The sequence below is a fragment of the Talpa europaea genome, assembly GCF_964194135.1.
Source record: "Talpa europaea genome assembly, chromosome: 12".
Classification (NCBI taxonomy): domain Eukaryota; kingdom Metazoa; phylum Chordata; class Mammalia; order Eulipotyphla; family Talpidae; genus Talpa; species Talpa europaea.
In genome coordinates this window covers 53,861,655-53,882,997 of record NC_140079.1, presented here as the reverse complement: position 1 = coordinate 53,882,997, position 21,343 = coordinate 53,861,655, and the positions used below count along the sequence as shown (strand labels likewise).

The window sequence follows — 21,343 nt, the reverse complement described above, 5'->3', positions numbered from 1 at the left end:
TTTCATCGTTTTCTTCCTGTGTCATCGTCTTGGGAGGCTTCTGAGGCGAACCCTGGTATGGTAGTATTTTGCTCCTCTTGCTTTCTAAGTCAGTGCTTTAGCAGAGAAAAGGTTTACTACTTCTATATGGACCTCCAGCCTTCCTGCTCATGCCTGACCCAAATCCTTTCAAAAATTAGGTCACTCAGACCACGGAGTCAGAGTCTCTAGAAGAACTGATGTTCATACAGTGAGACGGGGAGGCTTGCTGCCCGCTCTCGTTTTCCCCTCTAATATGTTAAGCACCTGCTAGGCTTCGGGAGCTGGTGGGAAAGCTGATGTCAGGTCTCAGGAGGCCTTGGCTGAGTCACCGAAAATGGAGCCAGGTGCATTCTGCTGCTTCAGCAGAAAGGCCTGGCATGGCAAGATCCACCATCACCAAGTGCCAAGATTTCCTCTGAGAATGAGGTGCCCTGCCGACTCAGCTCCTGCCCCGACCTGCTCCTCAGTGCTTGGTATTTCTACGTCTGTTCTGTGTGTGTATTAAAAACTATTCTTATTTTAGGTGGTGCGGACAGGCAGCAGCTAGACTCAGAGCTCCAAAAGGAGACCCTGGCCATCTGGCCTCACCTGTCCCAGAAGATGCTAGATCTGCTGGTGCCCATGCCCAAAGGTGTGGGGTCTCTTCCTGTGTATCCTTGTCACTGAAGGTCGCATGCCCCAAGGCTGCATCTTTGGGGTGGGGAGGACACAGTGATTAAGGAGATAAGGGGAGATTGTTCTTTTGTCCTCAAGAAACTTAAATCCTTCATTAAGTCCTTTTTGATACTGGTAATGGAAAAACATTTTCTCAAGATCAGTCCTTTTGATACTGGTAATGGAAAGACATTTTCTGAAGATCGGTCACTGTGCTAGCAGGTAAACTTCTTACCTAAGAAGTTTAGCTCTCTTCCTTCCATCTGATACTGCTCAGCAAGCCCTCAGACAGTTAGGAAAAGGGTGCTGTTATGTACAGGTAGAAATCTAGGCCACTGGGAGATGATGCTTACAAGTGTACCACTTTACATTAGCCCCAGCACTGGGGGGCAGTGGGAGTAGGAGACCCATTCACTTTGTGCCTGGCACATAGGGAGCCTTCAGGTGGATGAGTGGCCGAAGGGGGGATCTTGCTTCAGAGAGTGGGAAGGAAGCTTGCGAGGCCGCCTCACTCTCTCTCTTCTATGCCGCATTTGTGATTTTAGCCTCTGACCTGACTGTGGGCAAAATCTATGCAGCAATGATGATCATGGACTACTACAAGCAGAGTAAGGTGAAGAAGCAGAGGCAGCAGCTGGAGGAACAGGTGAGGGTTGATGACAGTGATACCGGAATTGTCAGGCCTAGTCTCCCAGCCGGGATCGGATTCCAGGCTGCAGGGCAGCGCTGAGCCCCAGCCGCTAGACCCCCACGGGCTGGTGTCTCACGAAGCCGCAGCAGGAACTTCGCAGACGCTCAGGCAAGCAAGCAAGAAGAGGCAGTTTGTTTAGAAGAAAAAGTTTATTGAGGAGAAAAAGAGCAGAAATAAAGTGGGACTCCCAGGCCAGGGAACCAGGCCTGGGAGGGGCAAGGAAGCCAAAGTGGAGTTGTGTCTCAGGGAATATATACCTTTTTTTCCCTCATTATTCTAAAACTTCACCAGTCTCTTTGTGATTGTTTAGTTCTCGGCTGTCTCACTTAATTTGCTACTGAGTGCGGGATCTTCACATTCCTTATCTAACAGCTTTCTCTTTCCCCATTTGTTGCATCTTTAAATTTATGGCCCAGTCTTCTGGATGGGCATCCCTGCATTGAAGTTAAACAGCTGCCCTTCTAATGTGACCATAAATTAAACCACTCTCCATTTCTCCAATCTCCGCCTCCCTTTACCACCTGAAGGAAACCAGGACCAGCATTAACAATGTTGTCCTTGGTCCTGGGATGTTTGTTTTTCCTAATGAAATTGGTTATATTTCTTTGGTTCTCCTTATCTCTGAAGCCTCCCTAAATTCTTCAGAGGTCCCCTCCTGCACTGTCCCTAAAACTGCCTAATAACCCTAGCTTGCCCTGTCTCAACAGCACGGTGGGTGGGCTCTGAGGGCCCCAAAGAGACAGGCCTGTACATCCCAGGTGGATGGTGCCCAGAAGTGTCTGTAGCAGAGCTCAGGTGGGGAAGGGCAGGGTTCAGGAACTTTCCTAGATTGGGGGATTAAAATCTATGGGATGAAAATCCCAGCTTGTCAAAAGATTAAACTGATCTTACCAGGTATGGATCATGTTCCTCTTGTACCCCAACAGTAAGCTGTATTTCCCTTTATAATCAGTTGACTTCCTCTTTTCTCCTTCCCACTTTTAACACAGAAAAACGCACCCATGTTCCAGCGCATGGAGCCCTCCTCCCTGCCTCAGGAGATCATCGCTAATGCCAAAGCCCTGCCTTATCTCCAGCAGGACCCAGGCCTGTGAGTATGAGAGTGTCTACAGCCCTCCTGTCCCTCGTGCAGGCCCAGAAACCAGTCACCCTGAGGAGCCCAAGAAATTACAGCTCTGAGCTGAATGAGTCTTTCTCCACGGCTGCATCTAGAGATGGTCATTCGGTGGATAAGGGGAGAAAGCACAGGGAGCAGTGTGAATGGACAAATGACATAGAGTCTGTCAGTATCACCACTTTATGTAGGAGCTGGAGCATGTTAATGGAGGCTTAGGAAGTTGCCCAAGGCCATACGGCTGGCAGGAGGCAGAACTGGAATTCAAGTCTGTTATCTTCTGAGTCTAGAGTCTCGCCATGGCACTGGATCTGTAATGAACAAAAGAAATCTTAGATCAGGAACACACCAAAAAACCTTCGTAGAAAGTAGAAGCAAAAACTTAACTAAGGACCAAATTCTTCTGAGTCCCAAACTGGTTGTTAATTATAAATGACCCATCGTAGCACCCGTACCTCCTAGCATTAACTTTCCATCCAGAGAGCTCATGGGGCGAGCCTCAGGGGCCATGGGTCCTCTACCCCGTCAATGTTTTTTTTTTTTAATACATTTTTTAAAGATTTATTTATACAAGAACTGGGGTACAGGCCAGATGCACAGGAGGGTTTGAAGATTCACCAGGGCAGGCTATGGCAGTGCGATGTAAAAGCAGCAGCACCCCTGGTTTGCAGAGGGTCTCACAGGTACGCTCTCAAGAAGTGTGAAAGTCTAAACTCTCAAGATGGCTGGACCTGTGAGAGCTCAGCCGAGGGGGTAGGTCATGACTTTTGAGAGGCACACAGGTGCCAGAACTTAGGGGTATTACAAGCAGGACACATTTGCTCAGTTTCCTCCAGAGATGTGGGGTTTTATACATCAGACCGACATGACCAAATTGGGGCTTTCCAAGATCATTGAATCCAGTGTGGACTTGGTAGATCAGAAGGGAGCAATTCATGTGACAAGACACTTTTAAGAGGTGATGGCAATTGTGTAAATTATTAATGACTTGGACTCACAGAAGTGGGGAGATTCAGACGTAGATATTTAATACCTAGAGTGGATGGGATTTGGTGATGGATTTGCTACATGAAGAGGGTCAAAGATGACCCTTGGGTTTCTGGTTTGAGCCTTTAAGTGGCTGTTGCTACATTTTCTGAAATAGGGGCCCAGTGGAACAGCAGGGTTTGTTTCTGGAACCCGTTATTGAAAAGAGGAAACTTGTCATTTTCAATGATCTAATTACAGTTCTGAAAAGTGGTAAGAAGAAAAAAGTGCAGCATGACCTCAGTGCATGTGATGGGGAAAGTGGTGGGGAGATTCCTTAGGAAGTGGCTTTTGTGTCTGAGGCAGAAAGAAGCCTCGCGAACCCAATACATAGGGGTGGCTGGTGAGGCAGGGACCATTCAGAAAGGCCACATTCAGCATCTGGCCTGTTGCCCTTCAAATTTTTTAAAGCAAGAGGTCGCTCTGAGTGCCCATTATTCAACTCTAGGTGGTTGTTCAGTGAGTCCAAGGAGGTAATTCTGCAGTTACCCATTTTGTATATCACAGTATTCGCCCATTCCCAGTGGTTCTCAGGAGAGGCACACTGAGGTAGATGACTGGGTTTTAAATGACCTGCTTGAAGGTCAATTCCTCTAGAGCAGTTGTGAAAATTCAGCTCACTGGCAGCAACAGCACAGATTCAGGGATTCTCTGTTGTTCGTGTCTCTCCCTGTGAACCCAGTCCAGGTGCTGCCACTGTACCTGTGGATATTGCTAAGTAACTAGCAATCCTTGCTCAGGCTTTGAGTTTTCCATTAACACCAGATTCCACAAGGAAATGGCTTTCCCTGGAACAGAAGTCTGACACTGGAGAAAGGGTGTCCTGTCTCTCCCTCCTAACTCTAACACCACCCAGAGGAAGCTGCTGCTCAGCACCGACCACTCACTCTGCACTCCTGAGCAGGTCAAGAGTAACTTATTATCCCAGAAGCAACAGCAAGCAAACTCTCAGTGAAGATTGGCTGCCTCTGCCTTGGACTATGAGTCTGGCAGGGCCAGTGGTTTAACAACAGGCGACACTTTCCATCTCTTTCATTCAGAGTCTTCTAGCCACTTATCACCATTTAAGCATCTTCCCACAGAGCCCTCCACCCAGATGTTGCTACCTCCTCGACACCCTTCTGAAACCATCTCTCTGGTGGTCACAAACCAACACACAGTGTCTGGCAAAGACATTAAATGTCCATGATATTAAGTGTTCAGTTTGGCCAGATACAGTGACACTAAAATAAATGCCTGTTCTCACTGAGTGTGGAGGAAATTTGTTGAAAGACCATGCCTACTTAATATTTAAACAAACTGTTCACTGTTTAAACTATGGCATTTTTCTGCCGAATTGGAGAAACTGAGCAGAAACAAGTTTACAATCTAGCATTGGTCTTCCATATGGCTCAGTGTGACAAATGATGTCATTTGTCACAGATATGCTGGTCGCCAGCAGAATGAGTGGTTCCATATGCAGGTTGAAAGCAGTAGTTTCTCTTTTCCAATGCTTTTTTTTTGTTTTTCTTTTTTAATTTTCTATTCTAGGACCAGTAACCTAATCTATATCCCAGTAACCAGAAAAATAGTTGCACAGGACCATAGATTTCCACCCCAACCTGTTAATTCTCCAGAGGAGCACCAGGGTTACAAACCAGTCAAGGTTGATGGGTGCTGCCCTTGCCGGAAAGGAAGTCTAGTTTGGGGTGGGATTGGCGGTGGCTGCTGCCATGACTATTTCTCTATCTCGTATGTACACATTACCTCTGAGTTTGACCTTGCTTTTCAGGAGTGGCCGTAGTGGATACACGTCGATGAGTCCACTCTCCCCCCAGGAAATATTCCAGTTGGCTTGTATGGACCCAGCTGATGATGGACAGTTCCAGGAACAGCAATCTCTGGTGAATGAATGAGTTACATGACCTCAAAAATACTTAGAGGGTTTCCTGATCCCGCCCTGCTGGCATTTTCAAATTTTATTTCATCACCATGGTCGATCAGGGGCCCTTTTTAATAGTCCAACCAATTACCCTGGGACTTTCCTTCCCTCCCCCTTTCATAACTGAGCTCCCATTAGCTTCTGACAAATGCTCCCTTGTACAACTACTAGAGTTCCAAGGCCCCTGACCTGCTGCAGGGACATATATTGCTTCTAGCCCAGCCTTTTTAGTTGCTTCCCTTTAACATGGACTGTTGAAGCAAAAGTCACAAATAAGATCTTGCCTTTGATGTAGGGAGCCTAGGATCAATCATAGACTAAGTGGCACCAACTGGGCTACTTGTGGGAACACAGGAATGCCCCCAAGCCAGCTCTCCTAGAGACCTCATGTAGCAGGTGCTTGGGTGCAGGCAAACTGACCCTTTTGGTCACAATTCCGTAAGGTCAAATACATTCTAAGGAGTCCCTAAAGGTGGGCAATAGTGTAACTGGTAAAATTCCTGAACAACAAGTTGCACCAATTTGAGCTTGGGGAAAACAGGGCAGATGGAACTTTAGATTTTGCTAACACAAGGATGATGTGATTCTCAGAACAGAAAAACTTTACCGTGGTTCTTCATTCAGGAGCCATGAGATCAAATCCCCTCTGAGCATAAAATGAAAGCTGGGTGTACACTGGCCTGGAGAGAAAAAAGACAAAGCCCCACATAAGCAAAAGCCCAATGAGTTCCACGTTGCTTTGATTATATTTCATCTGTGATTTATCTTCCAACCCCTCTCCACTCCTGTGGTATCTCAGGGCCATCCTGAATGGGTGACAGGGGCAGCCAGCTTGTGGCGTGCATGTCTGATGGAGTGGGCACCTTCAGAGGGACAGATTACTTCAGTAATTCAAGCATTAATGGCTGGTTCCATCCCCAGTGATTGCTGACACAGGAAATTGTGCTGTGTTGGGCAGACAGCTAGACCGGACCTCTCCACCATGTGATTGCCCAAGGGTGTTCTCAGTAAGGTGGGCAGACAACCTTGGCGTAATTCTCTGCCTTCTTGCCACTGAGGAACCTTTCACCAAGGCCCAGGGACTAATTGGCACAGGTCATTTGTTTCATAAAAGGGCCTCTCAGCATTTTACAGCTTGTCTGCCTGGTGGGGGAAAAGCTCAATAATGTGTCCTTTCTTTCACAGGAAGCCTTTTTTACTCCATGATCCTTTCTTCGGGTCCCCAGGGCTGAGCCGTAGTGCCAGGACTCTGGATATGTGTTCATCTCATTGTCAGTACTGGTGTCTGTAATTCAATCCGAGTGTCAGCCTGTGCTACACACTCACCACTGTGTGCTCCTGCCCATCCCTCGGGGCCCCTGCTCCACGTCCTGAGGCGTGGCCATAATGTGTGTGTGTGCATATGGGGTATGTGTTACCACATGTGTTTCAAGTCAGACCTGTGTGCTCTACAAAGCATGTCCTCGCAAAACACTGACTTCCTTCAGTGCACACGTCACATGTCCTGGGAAGGCAGCCCCCCATTTACACCAGCACCATTTAACCAAAAGGTCATGGAGACTAGGGGGGGCACCTTTTCCTTTGGCAGTGCCCTACTCCTATACCACTGTTTTTAGGGTATCATTTCCTAAATATAGAATAGCAGAGAATAGCTTTTCCCTCTTCCCTGCTATAACCTCCAAGATGTTCTTTACTTGGTGGCCCACTTAAATATATTTCTAAGTCAGCTCCACTCTTTATGCAGTGACATTAGCTAGCTCTGTAGAGGATGTGCATTTGCAATTAACATTCTTTAATCAGGAAAACAACAAAATTGGACCGGACCTTAGAGAGTTCTAATCCAATCTTCTAACTCTGTAGAGGGGCATTGGCCAGTTCAATAACAGCCTCCATATAATGTCCCAATTGAGCACTTGAAAAATGGCTCAAAATTTGAGATGAGCTGTCAGTGTAAAATACAAACCAGTGTCAGAGAGCTGATATTTAAAACATGCAAAATGGCATTCATTTTTAGGTATTGATTATATGTAGGCACGAGAATATTTGGATATATTGGGTTAAATAAATTTCCTGAGTTTCTTTAAGTTACATAAATCATTTGCACTATGTTTCTATTAGACTATATAGTTTTCAAGAGATGACCACCTATCACCATTTTGGGATGGTTTCAACTATAAGAAAACTCTTAGTTAATAAAACCATATCTTAAGGTTTAAGAAGCTATATGACATCTGGAATTGGTGGCTTTGCTTAGACTGCTGATTCCTATTTAGTTGATAAATGGCTTCTTCAGATTAAAATAAACCCAACAATACCAACTCTCCAAAAGTAAACTTCACATATTGGAAAAAGTTTTATGACCAGTAGTGTTTGTTTCACAGAACTATAAAATAGGAAGTATCGTTTGGTGGTGAGATAATACAAGACTAGAAAAGGTGATCTTTACCTCTCAATCCCAGTTTGAGCTTTTGGCTTGGGACATCTCGTGTATCACCTATATGCACACATAGACACAAACATACAACCAACGTGAAAGATGTCTCTCTTCGAAAAGCCATTTTTGGTATGGAAGAGGCAGAATAATCCACTGGAAGTGAGAAGCAATGAGATGGAACCAAGTCCCACAAGCTTGGCTGTGTGTTTATTTCCAGGAGCCAGAGGTTAGTGAATTAAAAAGCGTGCAGCCCTCTAACCATGGCATCTACATTCCTTCGGACACCCAGGAGCATGCGGGATCTGGGAGGGCAGCCTCTATGCCACGTCTGACTATGGATCCCCAGGTAAAAAGCAACCACCACTTACCACTCGCAGTGGCATCCTAGACTGTATTGAATCGGTGGGTTATAAAATAACATCTGATATTTTCAGGTGAGCCCTTGACTTACTCTCACCCTTTCCCCAAAGAAAGCAAAATCTGGTACATGGACCTCTCTACAGCGCCTCCTCCCTGAGAGCAACATCTTCAAGACTCAACTAGCTATATCAGATCTATTTTCTTAGATTTCCCTGGTCTATTTCCTTCCTTTCCCCTTTTCCTGGCTCTTTCAGCAAATATGTAGTCACCTACATATGCACCTCTGTGTCAGGACTGTCTGTCCTAACCAGTGCGGGCCACGCCTCATTTCTTTGTCTGTTTTCCTGGCTTCTATTTTCTGTCTGTCTGTCTTACATCCAGTTTTGACAGAGACAAGAACTTTGTGGATCTGTATTAACAGTTGTAGCAAATCAAAATGGGAGACTTAAGGCAGTGCAAGGTGGGACTGATAAGGCAGAGCAATGCATTCTTAGTAGCTGTTAAATTATAGGTTCTCCTGTTTCTCCAGTGATATAGGGTGGGACCTATAGGGTGGGACCTTCTCAATTGCCCTCACATATTTAAGAGAGATTAAAGGGTCACTGCAGGGCCTGGCTGAACCCCCGTTGTACATGGCTCTGTGTGGAGGGGTATCCTCTCCTGAGCACAAAGAGAAGACTGGGTCAGTCCCCAGTAACTATGTTAATATGACATAAAGACATTTTCTAGCACAGCCTCCTCCAGCTACAGTCTGAAAAAGAGGGATTCAAGGGGTGTTACGTTTGTAGGGATTACAGTTTTTATTCTTCAACAACTTCAGCCCCATTTCTTTACTTTTAAATCCTTTCGGTAATTAATCCATACCTGTATTCCACTGGGGGCTCATGTTTCTAGGTGGTGACAGACCCCAGCTCCATGAGACGATCATTTTCCACTATTCGGGATAAGCGTTCCAATTCTTCATGGCTGGAGGAGTTCTCCATGGAGAGAAGCAGCGAAAACACTTACAAGTCTCGCCGCCGGAGTTACCACTCCTCCCTACGGCTGTCAGCTCATCGCCTGAACTCAGATTCAGGTGAGGCGGCTTCCCTATTTGACCCAACAGCAAGCATTGGAAATCACTGGAACAGAATTCAGATAAAGAGCAAAGGGGATTCCATAGCTGACTCAGGTCCCCAAAGCCCTTGCTATTCATCGTAAAGGCGGCTACGTTTCCCTTCTTCCAGAGTAGGGCTACAGAAATTAGGATTGAGACTTTTCAGAGGCCTTCTGTTAAGTCACTGGAGTTCCCTAGGTATCAGAGATCCCCAGCAGGAGCTGGGATTTAACCACCAGCTCCACTAAAAAACAAAGCTCAGAAACTTGAATTAAAGAAAAAGGGTCATATTGGTCAAGAGCTAGAAAATCATTAGCTGGTTCAACTTCTTTATGTTACTAGATGAGAAAACCAAGATCAAAAGCAGTGATGTGCCCCATATTCTCAGGCCAATAGGTGACAGAATTGGGACTAGAACTGAAGTTCTTTGACTATAACAAATGCCATGGTTCTCATCGCTGACATTATGCCAGCTGTGTCATTATTTTAGTTCTTAGCAACTTCTTAATTCCCTTTTACTGGAATATCTCCCCCCTCCCTCCCACCAAGTGTCACCCATGTTCAGGACATAGAGAATTCTTGGGCAAAGAATCCATCTCAGGCATGCCTTAGCATTAAGAAACAACCACATCCTTTGGCATGTACATCTTTTCCATGGCAGTTTGCATACTCACTTCTTCACAAAAGGGCATTTTCAGCCTTTCTCTCCTGCCACCTTTTCAGACCACCCACTGACATGCCAGAGAAGCCAGGATTCCTTAGGGAGAGGGTTCCAGGCTCTGAGACATCTCTGTCCTCCACAATGGGTGCAGGCTGGGTTGTGATGATTGCTCTTGTCGTCTCACAGGCCACAAGTCTGACACCCACCGCTCAGGGGGCAGAGAACGGGGGCGGTCCAAAGAGCGTAAGCATCTTCTTTCTCCTGATGTCTCCCGCTGCAATTCAGAGGAGCGGGGAACCCAGGCCGACTGGGAGTCCCCAGAGCGCCGCCAGTCAAGGTCTCCCAGCGAGGGCAGGTCACAGACGCCCAACAGACAGGTGAGCGGGGACAGGGAAGTCGAGCCTTCTGCAGAGAGAGGGTGGTCTGTTCAATCCAAAGTGCACACTATGGGTACCCCACAGCAAGATTTGAACCCACACAAACTGTTTCACAGGAAACTGTGTCCATTTTGCATGGAGCTCTACTCCTTAATGCTCTGTACTCAGAAATGATACAAATTCACACACAAAAAATCCCCTAAGAAAGATGATGGTGTCTGAGATCATTCCATCTCAGTCCTTAGGCTCCAGAGGCAGAGTCACCACAAGTAAATTCACAGAATGTCTCAGGCAGATTTGGGAGGAAAGAATAGTTCTGGAGCCAGAGAAGTATCTTTAGTCAGTTGAATGGGCCTTAGTATTAGTGGGGCTGCAAGATGAACTCAATCTAAGATCCCTACAACAGAGCAATTCAATCTCATTACCTAGCTTCTGGCCATCCCAAGAAAAAATGGGGCCTGGCCTTTTACTGAAATACTAGAGCTGTATGGAAACATTCTCTGGCCCTGTCTTCCCCTGCACCTCCACCTCTGCTGCTCAGTCCAGATATGGTGTCCAACAGCAATAGGGGGAGGGGAGGACACAGTGCAGAATCACCTAGGGCTTGTGATAACTACATGTTCTTGGAACTTCAAGAATATTCTACTTCCGTAGTGAGACCCACTTATAAGCAAAACCAAGATATCGGTATATGGGACATTCTGAGCAGATGATTTATAAGGTCCATTTATCAATACCTGGGCTCAGGTTCCCTGGGGAATAGGTGAGCAGGTTAGATAAGACCTGAACCAGCAGGTGAGCATGTGAGGTACAGAAGCTGAGTTAACCTCAGCAAGCCACTGCAGACAGAGGCTGAAGTGAAGGCGAGGGAAGGTATTTACAATTTCCCTCCCCAAGAAAGGTTTCCCAGCAGAGTACCTCCAAAAAACTTACCTTTCAGTGTGCCACTTGTTAGGTAGCTAGAGCTTCTAGATCTTGCTACTTACAGCTTGCTCCATGGAACAGCAGCACCTGGGATTATGTTAGAAATGCAGAATCTTACCAGATGGTTTCACGTATAGCAGGAATATAGGGGAACCAAATAAGACATCAGTATAAAATAATAATAACAGTACTAAACACCACAAAGCAAAAACAGATGATTATAAACCAGAGACATACTGTACGGGAGGAGGAGGGAGAGGGAAGGAGGGAGGAGCACAGGGGACTGTGGTGATGGTGCCTGGGTGCCTTGGGGAAGGAGATTCTCTGGGGATCAATCTGAGGGGTGGGGGGAAGCAAATATTGTCTAAAAAATGATAAAAAAATGATAAATGTTAAAATAAAAAAAGGAAAAAGGAAAAAAAAAGAAATGCAGAATCTTGAGCCTCACTCACATCTCCTTGGCCTGCATCTGCAACTGAACATATCAGCATACTGGCAGTGGCCATGCCCTAGTTTAGATGACGCTGACCGCTCTCCGTCTCTAATCCCCGCACCCCTGAGTAGATGTGTGTTATAGGAGAGGCGTCTCCAGCTCAGACCTCTGTCCCCTAGTGCACTGGGCTTCAAACCAAGAGCTCTCTCGGAGGCATTAGGGGTCTTGATTGGGTCCCAAATAGGGATGATGCCAAACCCAGCTTAAACCGGCTGTGTCTCTCGCACTGCACAGGGCACGGGCTCCTTGAGCGAAAGCTCCATTCCCTCCATCTCGGACACCAGCACCCCAAGGCGAAGTCGTCGGCAGCTCCCACCGGTCCCTCCAAAGCCTCGGCCCCTCCTTTCCTACAGCTCCTTGATGCGACACACAGGGAGCGTCTCTCCCCCCGCTGATGGCAGCGAGGGCGGCTCCCCGCTGGCCTCCCAAGCTCTGGAGAGCAACGAGGCCGGCCTGACCGAGTCTTCCAGCTCCCGGCACGCACAGCAGGGCCAGCATGCCTCCCCACAGCGCTACATCTCCGAGCCCTACCTGGCCCTGCACGAAGACTCCCACACCTCGGACTGTGGTGAGGAGGAGACACTCACCTTCGAAGCAGCGGTGGCCACCAGCCTGGGCCGCTCCAACACAATTGGCTCGGCCCCACCCCTGCGGCACAGCTGGCAGATGCCCAATGGGCACTACCGGCGGCGGAGGCGTGGGGGGCCTGGGCCAGGCATGATGTGCGGCGCTGTCAGCGACCTCCTAAGTGACACGGAAGAAGATGACAAATGCTAGAGGCTGCTCCCCCCTCCGATGCATGCTCTTCTCTCACATGGAGAAAATCAAGACCGAATTGGGAAGCCTGTGAGGCCCGGGGGGGAGGAAGAGGGAGGAGGAAGAAGCAAGGACACCGTGTAATGTCAGAGGAGAGAGAGGAAAAGACAAACCAGTCAAACCCACCAAATTGCTTTATTTCCCCTTTGCAAGATAGGCACTGCCATAGTTCAGCCTCTTTGCTGGGGAAAGAAATTCCAAGAACATGGAGGGTTATTCCCACAGGAGAAGGGACACGAGGATGGCTATGCTTCCCCTGGCCTCTTCCCACTTTTCTACAAGCCGTGGCGGGATCGAGCCGGCCTGTGTCTATGCGTACTGCCCCGAGAAGCCTGGAAGACTTTCTGGCTCTACACTGGGGAGCCATGGAGACTGTGGGAGAGCACCCTCCTCCCTCCACCGCACCACTGCCGCCAGGCGCTACAGCAGCATCTCATGCTTCCTCCTGTGACTTGTTGCCCCCAAGAAGCACAGGCTAAGTTCAGGAGCATCGGCTGCCAAGGTGGGAGAAGCCAGGGAGGGAGGACAAGCTGCCATGGAAGGGGTCAGAGTGCTGTGGCAGCAGCAGCAAGGGCTGGTCTGGATGAGCAAAGCCATAGCCCAGCAGCCACGCCATGGAGGAAAGGGTGGTCCTGGGGGGAGCAGGTCTGTTAGTACACAGTAGGTGCTGTGAGCACCAGAAGAGGCTAAGAGGGTACTTGGGGGCCCTAGAGGCACCTACAACTCTGCTAAGCGTCATTTTGGAAAAGCATTAATAGCTCTATGGCCAGGGCACCAGCTGAAGAGAGTGGAGTCCAGCCTTATTGCTGGAGCCCCAGGTCAGGCCTTTGACCCAAAGCTACCGGTCATGGGGGGGACACTGAGGGTGAGCTAAGTGCGGTTGGGGGACTTAGGCAGCGTCCATTTCCAGCCCGTACAGTAGTCATTCTGCTTGTGGACAGTGCGGCAGTTGCCCCAGCACACAATGGCTCAGTGTCAGAGCCCACACTCTGGCCCAGAGAGTGGGCCTCTCCACCGGGCAGCCAGAGGCCCAGCCTTCCCTGCCACTCCCCCAAGAGGGCCACACACATACCCGAGGCAGGTCACACGTCGCCTAGTAGGGACTCCTACAGAAATGGGCAAGGCCGAGAGAGAAACAAGAGAAGCTTCCATGAAAGTCAGTCTGCACTCCCCTAAGACCTCCTGCAAGGAAGGACTGATGGTGGCAGCTTCTGCAGCTGATTTGTGGTTGCGGGTCAGTTTGTCAGGATACTTTTAAGGTTATTAGTAAATATACCTCAGCTTCAGCCTGGACTGCTCCTTCGAGCAAAGCAGGCTCTGATGGGGCCTCATCACGCAATGTGACGTAATGGGGTCCTGGGCCAGCACTGGGTTTTACCCTTCCCCAGAGTAAGAGCTGGACAGACAACAGCCTGAGGCCACTATGTCCTTCCTCACCCCCTAAAAAAACTCAGAAAGTGGGACCTTTCAGCTAATCAGTGTCCTTCAGTCTAGATTATCCTCTGGCTCGAACATGGCACTGTCTTTCTCTGGTGGAGAGGCACCTTTCCCGAAAGTCCCTCCTCACTCTCCAGAGGTGAGGAAGGGCCACCCTTTCCCAGACAAGGACCAGTGGAACCTGCCTCACAGGACCCTCCCTGGGGAGACTCAGAGGCCCAGGACAAAGATCACAGTGTCTAGGCACCTTTTTTATCCTCCTCCAGCCCAGACAGACCCTGGAGTAGGAGCAGTCGGTGGTTGCTATTTATCTTAGAAGACCTCTTTTTTTCTGAGGAAATTTTGGTTTGTAGTTTTTTTGTTTGGGTTGAAACAGTTACATCAGCCTCCAAAAGCCCAATCCAATCATGTGGCTGTAGCACCATTCATCATGGCCCCACCTTCTAGATAGTGATGGAGCTTCATGACCCACGGTCAGCCCCCAAACCAAAGTTGTCCCATGGCAGGAGACTCACGAGGCAGAGACAATGGCCTCCCACTCTCAAGCCCTCTTCTGCTTTCCTCTCCTGCTTAGCACATGTGTGCCGGAGGGCAGCTGGGAATATGAGCACCCCGATCCCAACAGACGTGATAGTTACGTAAGACTCAGATGCTGGGCCCTGTAGTGTTGGAAAGGTTTCCTCTGCTCAGCATCATCTCCTGCCAAAGTGCTGCTATGGGCTGCTCTGTGTGCACAAAATTGCTTTCTTCCACCTTGGAAATACAGCTTTCCCTAGGGAGAGGCCTGCAACAGGAAGGCCATTCTGAGCCAGCGTGTCTATTGCATTGTGTTTTGAGAAAGAGAATTGAAGTGATACCTTATGCCATTTCAATAGTGGGAGAAATTTAGGCTGGCAGAGCAATTACCAGAAGTGGAATTTGCCTGCACACAACATTACGAACAGTAAATTGACTGTGCTAGGAAACCTCCTTAGACGCCCGAACTCCTTAAACTCACAGACACAAGTGTTTGAGTCCTGAATAAAGTGATATAAAGCAACAGACATGGTCCCTGACCGACCACCTGGGTTATGAACTCGTTTCCTTGACCCAAGGGATTGGGTTTCTCACCCCTTAGCCTGCACTTACCCTTCTATGAAGACCAGAAAGTAAAAAAGAATTTTCTATTAAGTCAAGGATCTCATAATGTAATGACCTCCTTCCATCTCTGAATAGATATGAATTCCAACCTCCCCTCCAGCAGTGGCTAGGGCAGCCCCTCTAGGTACCAGAAACCACCTTGTCTCATCTCTGGAAAAGAGGTCCCTTTAGATGTCAGAATAACCCTCTTTGGGTTCAAAAATATGACAGTATCTTAAGACCCTCAAAGCAAAAGAAGCCTTAGATACACAACATAACATTTAGTACAGTAGGTTCTTCAGAGGAATCTTTAGCTTTGTGTCCAGTTGGCTTTGCTAATGTTAATCTTCAGCATCTCTTCTAAACAAGCAATGGAGGGAGGGTGTGGAAAAAGAGGAGGGAAAGACAACCATCCCAGGCAGGTGTTCAACTGGGTTTGCATTCACCTCTCCCTTCACCTAAGGCCCCAGACTTCTGGTGGGGAATTCCTGCCTGTCCCTCTCTCTGTCACCAAGAGGGCAGAGCACCAGCTGGCCTTCAACAATGGGGGCCAGCACCCTCAACTCTAGGCCAAGGTCAGGAAAGAGTTATCTCCACCAGAAAGAGACAGTGCCCTGAGTATCCCCGAGCCATAAACACAACTGCCCGGTATGGGCCTGTCTGTTCTAGCTGAAGAAACTATTCTCTCATCATCCCCCAGGTGCCGAGATCACACACAACATTTCTCTGGGGCTGAACTTCAGATATTCTAAATTTTGCCCTCCCTTGCTTCTGGCAATGGCAAGAGAAACTCCATGTTCCTCTACGCAGCCAGCCTCCTCTCTTGCCCCCCTACACATCCCACATGCTAAACCCTCTGTCCCCACGCCAGCCCTTGTTTTGCTGCATGTACCTCTGACCCAACTCCCAAGATGGTTAAATCCATCAGATCCCAGCTTAGTTGCTCACCTGCCTGCCTCTGCTGTGCTCTCTGCTATTGGGGTACACTTTCTTCTCATGAAAAAAAGTTGGGAATTCATAACGCGATAATCACAAGATGATCTGAAGAAGAATGAAAGGCACAGGACTGAGAGGGGGATTATAGACGAAATGTGCACAGATTGCATAAAAAAATCCTCTGCAGGAGAAAGTTCTCTGCAGGCATAACAGAAAACCAAAATTATGTAAAATTTGGTTCTAAGAAAAAGCTCTCTTTCATTCCACCCTATTTCTAAAGTCTGCTCTGGATATTCATTTTTTGGCCCAAGTATTATGGGGTCAAGCCAGGGACAAATCAGGAGTTTTAATTAAGGATTTGCTCAATGATAAATTTGCCAGGATGTATATAGAGGCACATAGGACAGCGGGAAAGGAACAGATAGTCACCTACCCTGCAGGGATCTTGTGAGACTTGAAGGTTAAGAAAGTTCTACTGATGGTTTTGTTTTTTGTTTTCATCAGTTTCAAGGCTTTACATTTTGAGACCCTCAAAGGTTTGGTGCTGCAAAGAGTTGTGATGGGAGGGGCTTGTCCCTACCTTGTGGTGGACTCTCTCCTTTTCATCTGTCCTATCCCTCTTCCCTCCCTCTGGGGCCCAGGGTGTTGCACTCTGCCCTGGGGGTTCAGGAGAGGACTTTATGATGCAGAAAACGAGGAAAGCAGCAACTCATATGTGGCCAGGCAAGGCGTGATGGCTTAACCCCAGCCAAGTGCTCCACAGGAAATCGGTCCCTGTTCCAATCATTAATCACTTAAACATCACCACTCTGAGACTCTTAACAAAAGCCTAACAAAGGTAACTCAGGAGCCAGGAACTATCCTGTCTGTGAGGTAGATCAGAGATTCCACATGAACAAGAACTGCCTGTGCCCATAGTTGTGTCTTTTAATTTTGTGTTTCACCCCTGTTCTGCCTTGGGCCAGGTCTGCCACAGTAGCGCTACAACTGCTGGCTTCTCACAGGGTCAGGCCAGCTACAGACTCCTGAGGAGACCTTCAGCTGCCATGTGCTGCCACATGCATGTAAAAGACATGTCACCTGTGGGAACCAAAGCTTGGGATCAGAAAGAACTATCTTGGGTTTCTAGGGGCCATCTTTCTCTGCCATTGAACCCTTTCTCTTTGACTGTCAGAGGTGTTTGCGTCCCAGAAATCACTCCACACCAAAGATACCACATCCATAGATGGTCCCCAACTACTGAAGGGTTGGGAAGCTTCTCTCCAGCCAGCTGGTGGAGAAGTATGGGTGAGGCTCACCTCAGTTTCATGGGAGCTGGTGAGGTGGGGAGGAGCAAACTGCCTTCCACTTTTGTCATCTTGCTTCCATGGGGGTGGGGGGGGCTAGTCTCTTGATCTTCTATTGCAAAAAGATTTTATAATAAGCCATGCTTCTATGTAAATACATTATTGAGGTTTGAATTATTACTTCTGGGGTTATGAAAGAATCGTGTAGGTCACATAAAAAGAGTTAAGAGCATTTATGTTTCTATTGGCAGTCTTATGTTTGGTGCAGGGTTTTGGGAACAGACTTGCCCTAGAAAAGCAAAGAAAGATCAATCTGTGCTCTGAGGACCTTCTGAATCAGCAATCTTTTGGGAAACAAATTCCATCACATTTAATGATACATTATTTGAGTAAAAAATCTGAGGTTACCTAGTACTGTTTTCTCTCTCTGGTTTCTTTTTTGTCTTCTTTCTTCTTCTAAGTCAGCCTCTGTTTCTTGTTTCTCAGTTCATATCTTGGTGTCTTCTCCTAGGGACTTAAAATATAACCTGGATTAATGAAAAAACTGCCTGGAGACTTCAGTGAAAGTGAAGGAAGTAATAGAATGGATGCAGATTCTTTTCAGAATGTCTTTAACCAATGACTATGAAATGTATGTCTTAATGAGAAACTTTAAGGTAGATGAAGATTATTGGAAGTCAAAATTAATCCGTTATATTCCAGCCTCCTGTACTAACTTGTGCCTTCAGAGAGGGTATTCCATTGCTTGCCTTTTTTTCCCCTTGTTAGGAAGATGGAAATACTAGCACTTGGCTAGCTGGTGGGTATGTCAGATGTTTGTAAGCAACACATCATTTAAAGCACCTAGTCTTCACAAATTAGTTTAGATAACCTCCACTCCTTTATATCCCACTTAGAATGTATCATATTCTTGGCCTTGCTATAAGCATTTAATTTTTTTGAAGACATTTCAAATTTAATAGAACCTGAATCCAGGATTTACTTGAATTCCAGACTACTTTCCCCAAGTTCTCTTCCTCTCCTTCTTATCTCTTTAATACTTTTTTTAATTCAGGAAGGAAGTTGAGTTTTCATGCTCAGAATTTCTCAGTATCTTTTCCAGGTGGACTCTTAAGCCAATCTGAGACAAAATAACTACAAACACACACTTAGGATCCTCACTTAGACCTCTTCTCCCTCCCAGTGTGGAAATTTGAATGAGTCTTTTCTCTTTTTTGTTGTGTCTGCTTGTCAGAGCTAAGAATGGACATATTTCTGTATTCTGGAGTCAAGTTCTAGAATTTGTATAAGGTGGTACCACTTCTTCCACTGTTCACATAGAGAGGGGCCCCCCAAAGAAGAGGAGAGTAAATCAAAGTTGCCAGATCCAAATTTGACCTTATTTGTCACTTAGTTGTCTTTCTAGGACTTTGATTTCTTATAGTGATAGCCTATACTGCAAAAAGCTGGCCTATTAGAAATCTCTAGAAGGGATGAGCAGGAAAAACACTCCAAAATTTTGAAGTGCCATTAATCAATTTTTAAAAATAAAGGTAAAAGGCAATGAGGGCTAACCAATGTACTCTAACTGCCAATCAAAGTATATAGTAGTTCTGGTCTTAGTTACATTTGATACGGAGTTGTATAACATTAAGCAGATCCCAGCAGATTTAGTAAAAACATTCGTATTGAATTTTCATGGCTACCAACGGGGATATATACTTAGCCTGCAAGCCAAACTTCAATCAGTGTTTTTCTATCCTGGTGTTTTGTGAACAAGCCAAAATTTATACAAAGCCACCCTAAGTGCTGCAATTGCAGAGGGGCCTCCCTCTTGGTGACATTAGAGAGCAGTCCAACTTCACTCAAACTGAGTCCAAAATTTGGAAGGCATCCAGAAAAACAAATTAAGGAGAAAAATCTAATGCACCAGTGTGACTGGAATGTCCTAGCAAGGACAGCTGGGGTAAAGGCTGGGAAGAGAAGCTGTGGGACTAAGACAAGGTTGAGGTTGAAGACAACAGCGAGGCCCAAGAAGGGGGGGCTTCAACATGGGTGCCTCACCTGGCATTGACTTTTATACTAGGATCATGTTAGCACGATACTGGATTCCAATGGGTTCTTTCCATGAAACTCACCTAAAATAGTAGAATTGAAGGCCTCAGAGGTTTAACAGGTCCCTGAAAAATGTATCCATATCTGGGAGATGGAGAAAAAGGTGGTTCTTGCTTTAAAGCATCTGGAAGACAATCTTTATGATCTTGACTTTTCAATAGGGTAGTGGCCATTGTGGAGAGATTTCAGGTCTTCCTAGTGGTGTAATCATCCTGGGAGGGAAGAGGGGTAAGTGGGACTAAGGGCGAGCTTTATCAGGAATCGATTTTAAATTTCACAGGGTGCACCGGTACTGGCCCCAAAGGATAACCTCGAGAGGGTATGGACCACAGGGTGTCTAGGTCTGCCCTATGTCCTTTGGGACCTAAGGTCAGGCCATCCGCTCTGTGGTTTACTCCTCAAGGATGAGCCTGTCAGATGGGGTCAAGAGGGATACTGGGCGCTCTGCTTCTGGATGTTAAAACGCTGCCACCTGCATTACAAAACATGATAGTCACGACGCATGGGACACTTCCATATGGGCAGCATCCATGGCGTGAGCCAGCCGGGTGCCCCTTCCAGTAACACTGCTGAATGGCACAGTGCTGGCCCGTCCAGAGTATCGGTGCATCACTCCTAAAGCCAGCGCTCAGCACTGCATGTTGGCCAGGTGGATACCCTGTAATATAAATGCTCGTTTGGATCCAAAAGGAAAACCATTAAAAACAAAAGAAAGAACTATAATGTTTTTGGGGGGGTCAAAGAAAATAAATAAAAACTTGTTGTAAAGAAAGAATCAGCCTGGTTCCCCTCACTCGCGATGTCTCTTTGCTCCTACCAAAAAGGAGAGCCCATGGGTGCGCAGCCTGCGGAGAAGCTGGGGGATGTTGACAGCACTCTGCCTCCATGTGGCTGGTTGGCTGAGGTCTGCTCAGCTCAACTAGTTATGTGCAGTTCCAGAGTTTCTCTGAGGTCTAAGATATCCTGACCCTGGAAAATTTTATTCAAAGCGTCCTTTGTCTTAGAGGAAAAGAGAAAAAAAAAGAGTTGAGTAGATGTTCCAATCAGAAAAGTATCTCCAGGTGAGAAGTTCAAAATAGGCAGAGAATCTCTTTATGGAACACTGGGCTTCATGACTAGAAGTATAATCCGTTTCCTCTCCTAAACAGGTAGGATTATGGGACACCAGATCAGCTTCCAAGTTCAGGAAGGAACAGACTCCCCAGAACTTTCAGGAGACATTGTCCATTCTTTCCTTCTGCCCATGTCACTTGTCCTTCAACCCTTAATAGAAGGAAAGAAGTAGTTGGGGCTTGGGACATGGATTCTCCTGGAAACATTTCTAGTCCTAGTGTTGGTTTCATTATTTTAATCTGAATATTTTTTATGAATTAAATAGAAGCCAGCATTCTAGGATAAGTTCTCCATTTCTGCAATTCAATCAAGATAGCATTACAAACCCTAAGATAGATGATTTTATTATGGAAGAGTTAGCTGATAATTGAAGCCATCCAAAATTGTAGTGGGAGGCCACATGGTGTAGATCCTTGGAGGCTGACTCAGAAATCTCTAAAATTGCCTCCACCTCTCAGATTGTGTGTAATTTCACAAATTGTAATTTCTTTGCAATGGTTTCCATCACCGCTGGGGCAGGAAGGATGGAATTTGAGCAGCTGTTTCCCTGACTTTGTACTTTTTTAAAAAAGATTTATTTATTTATACAAGAACCGGGGTACAGACCAGATGTGCGGGAGAGTGAGAGGATTCACCAGAGACAGAGTGGGAAGCAGAACAGGCAGACTGACGAAATACACTGCTGAGGGGAGCAGCCGGGGAGACAGGAGAGATCTGCCGTACCATGTGGGATTCTCGCCGGCTAGCCAGCCGGCCGGAATCAAACCTGT

General features: G+C 46.9%; 1 protein-coding gene across 3 annotated transcripts in view; it reads left to right on the top strand.

Annotated features, from left to right (window-relative positions):
* CACNA1E (calcium voltage-gated channel subunit alpha1 E) overlaps positions 1-12,625 on the top strand; it is a gene marked incomplete at its 5' end in the record, with an annotated part of 298,790 nt that extends 286,165 nt beyond the window's left edge. For 2 of the 3 annotated variants that reach the window (XM_084250602.1, XM_084250601.1), the window contains 7 exons: positions 545-652; positions 1,221-1,321; positions 2,356-2,456; positions 5,278-5,389; positions 9,116-9,296; positions 10,165-10,355; positions 12,007-12,625. In XM_084250602.1, the coding sequence (XP_084106728.1) occupies positions 545-652; positions 1,221-1,321; positions 2,356-2,456; positions 5,278-5,389; positions 9,116-9,296; positions 10,165-10,355; positions 12,007-12,549 (1,337 nt within the window). In that variant the 3' untranslated portion in view covers positions 12,550-12,625. Of the gene's footprint in view, positions 1-544; positions 653-1,220; positions 1,322-2,355; positions 2,457-5,277; positions 5,390-8,078; positions 8,208-9,115; positions 9,297-10,164; positions 10,356-12,006 lie in introns of all 3 variants that reach the window. The other variant, XM_084250600.1, reaches the window with a different exon arrangement.
* Positions 12,626-21,343: the final 8,718 nt, after the last annotated feature.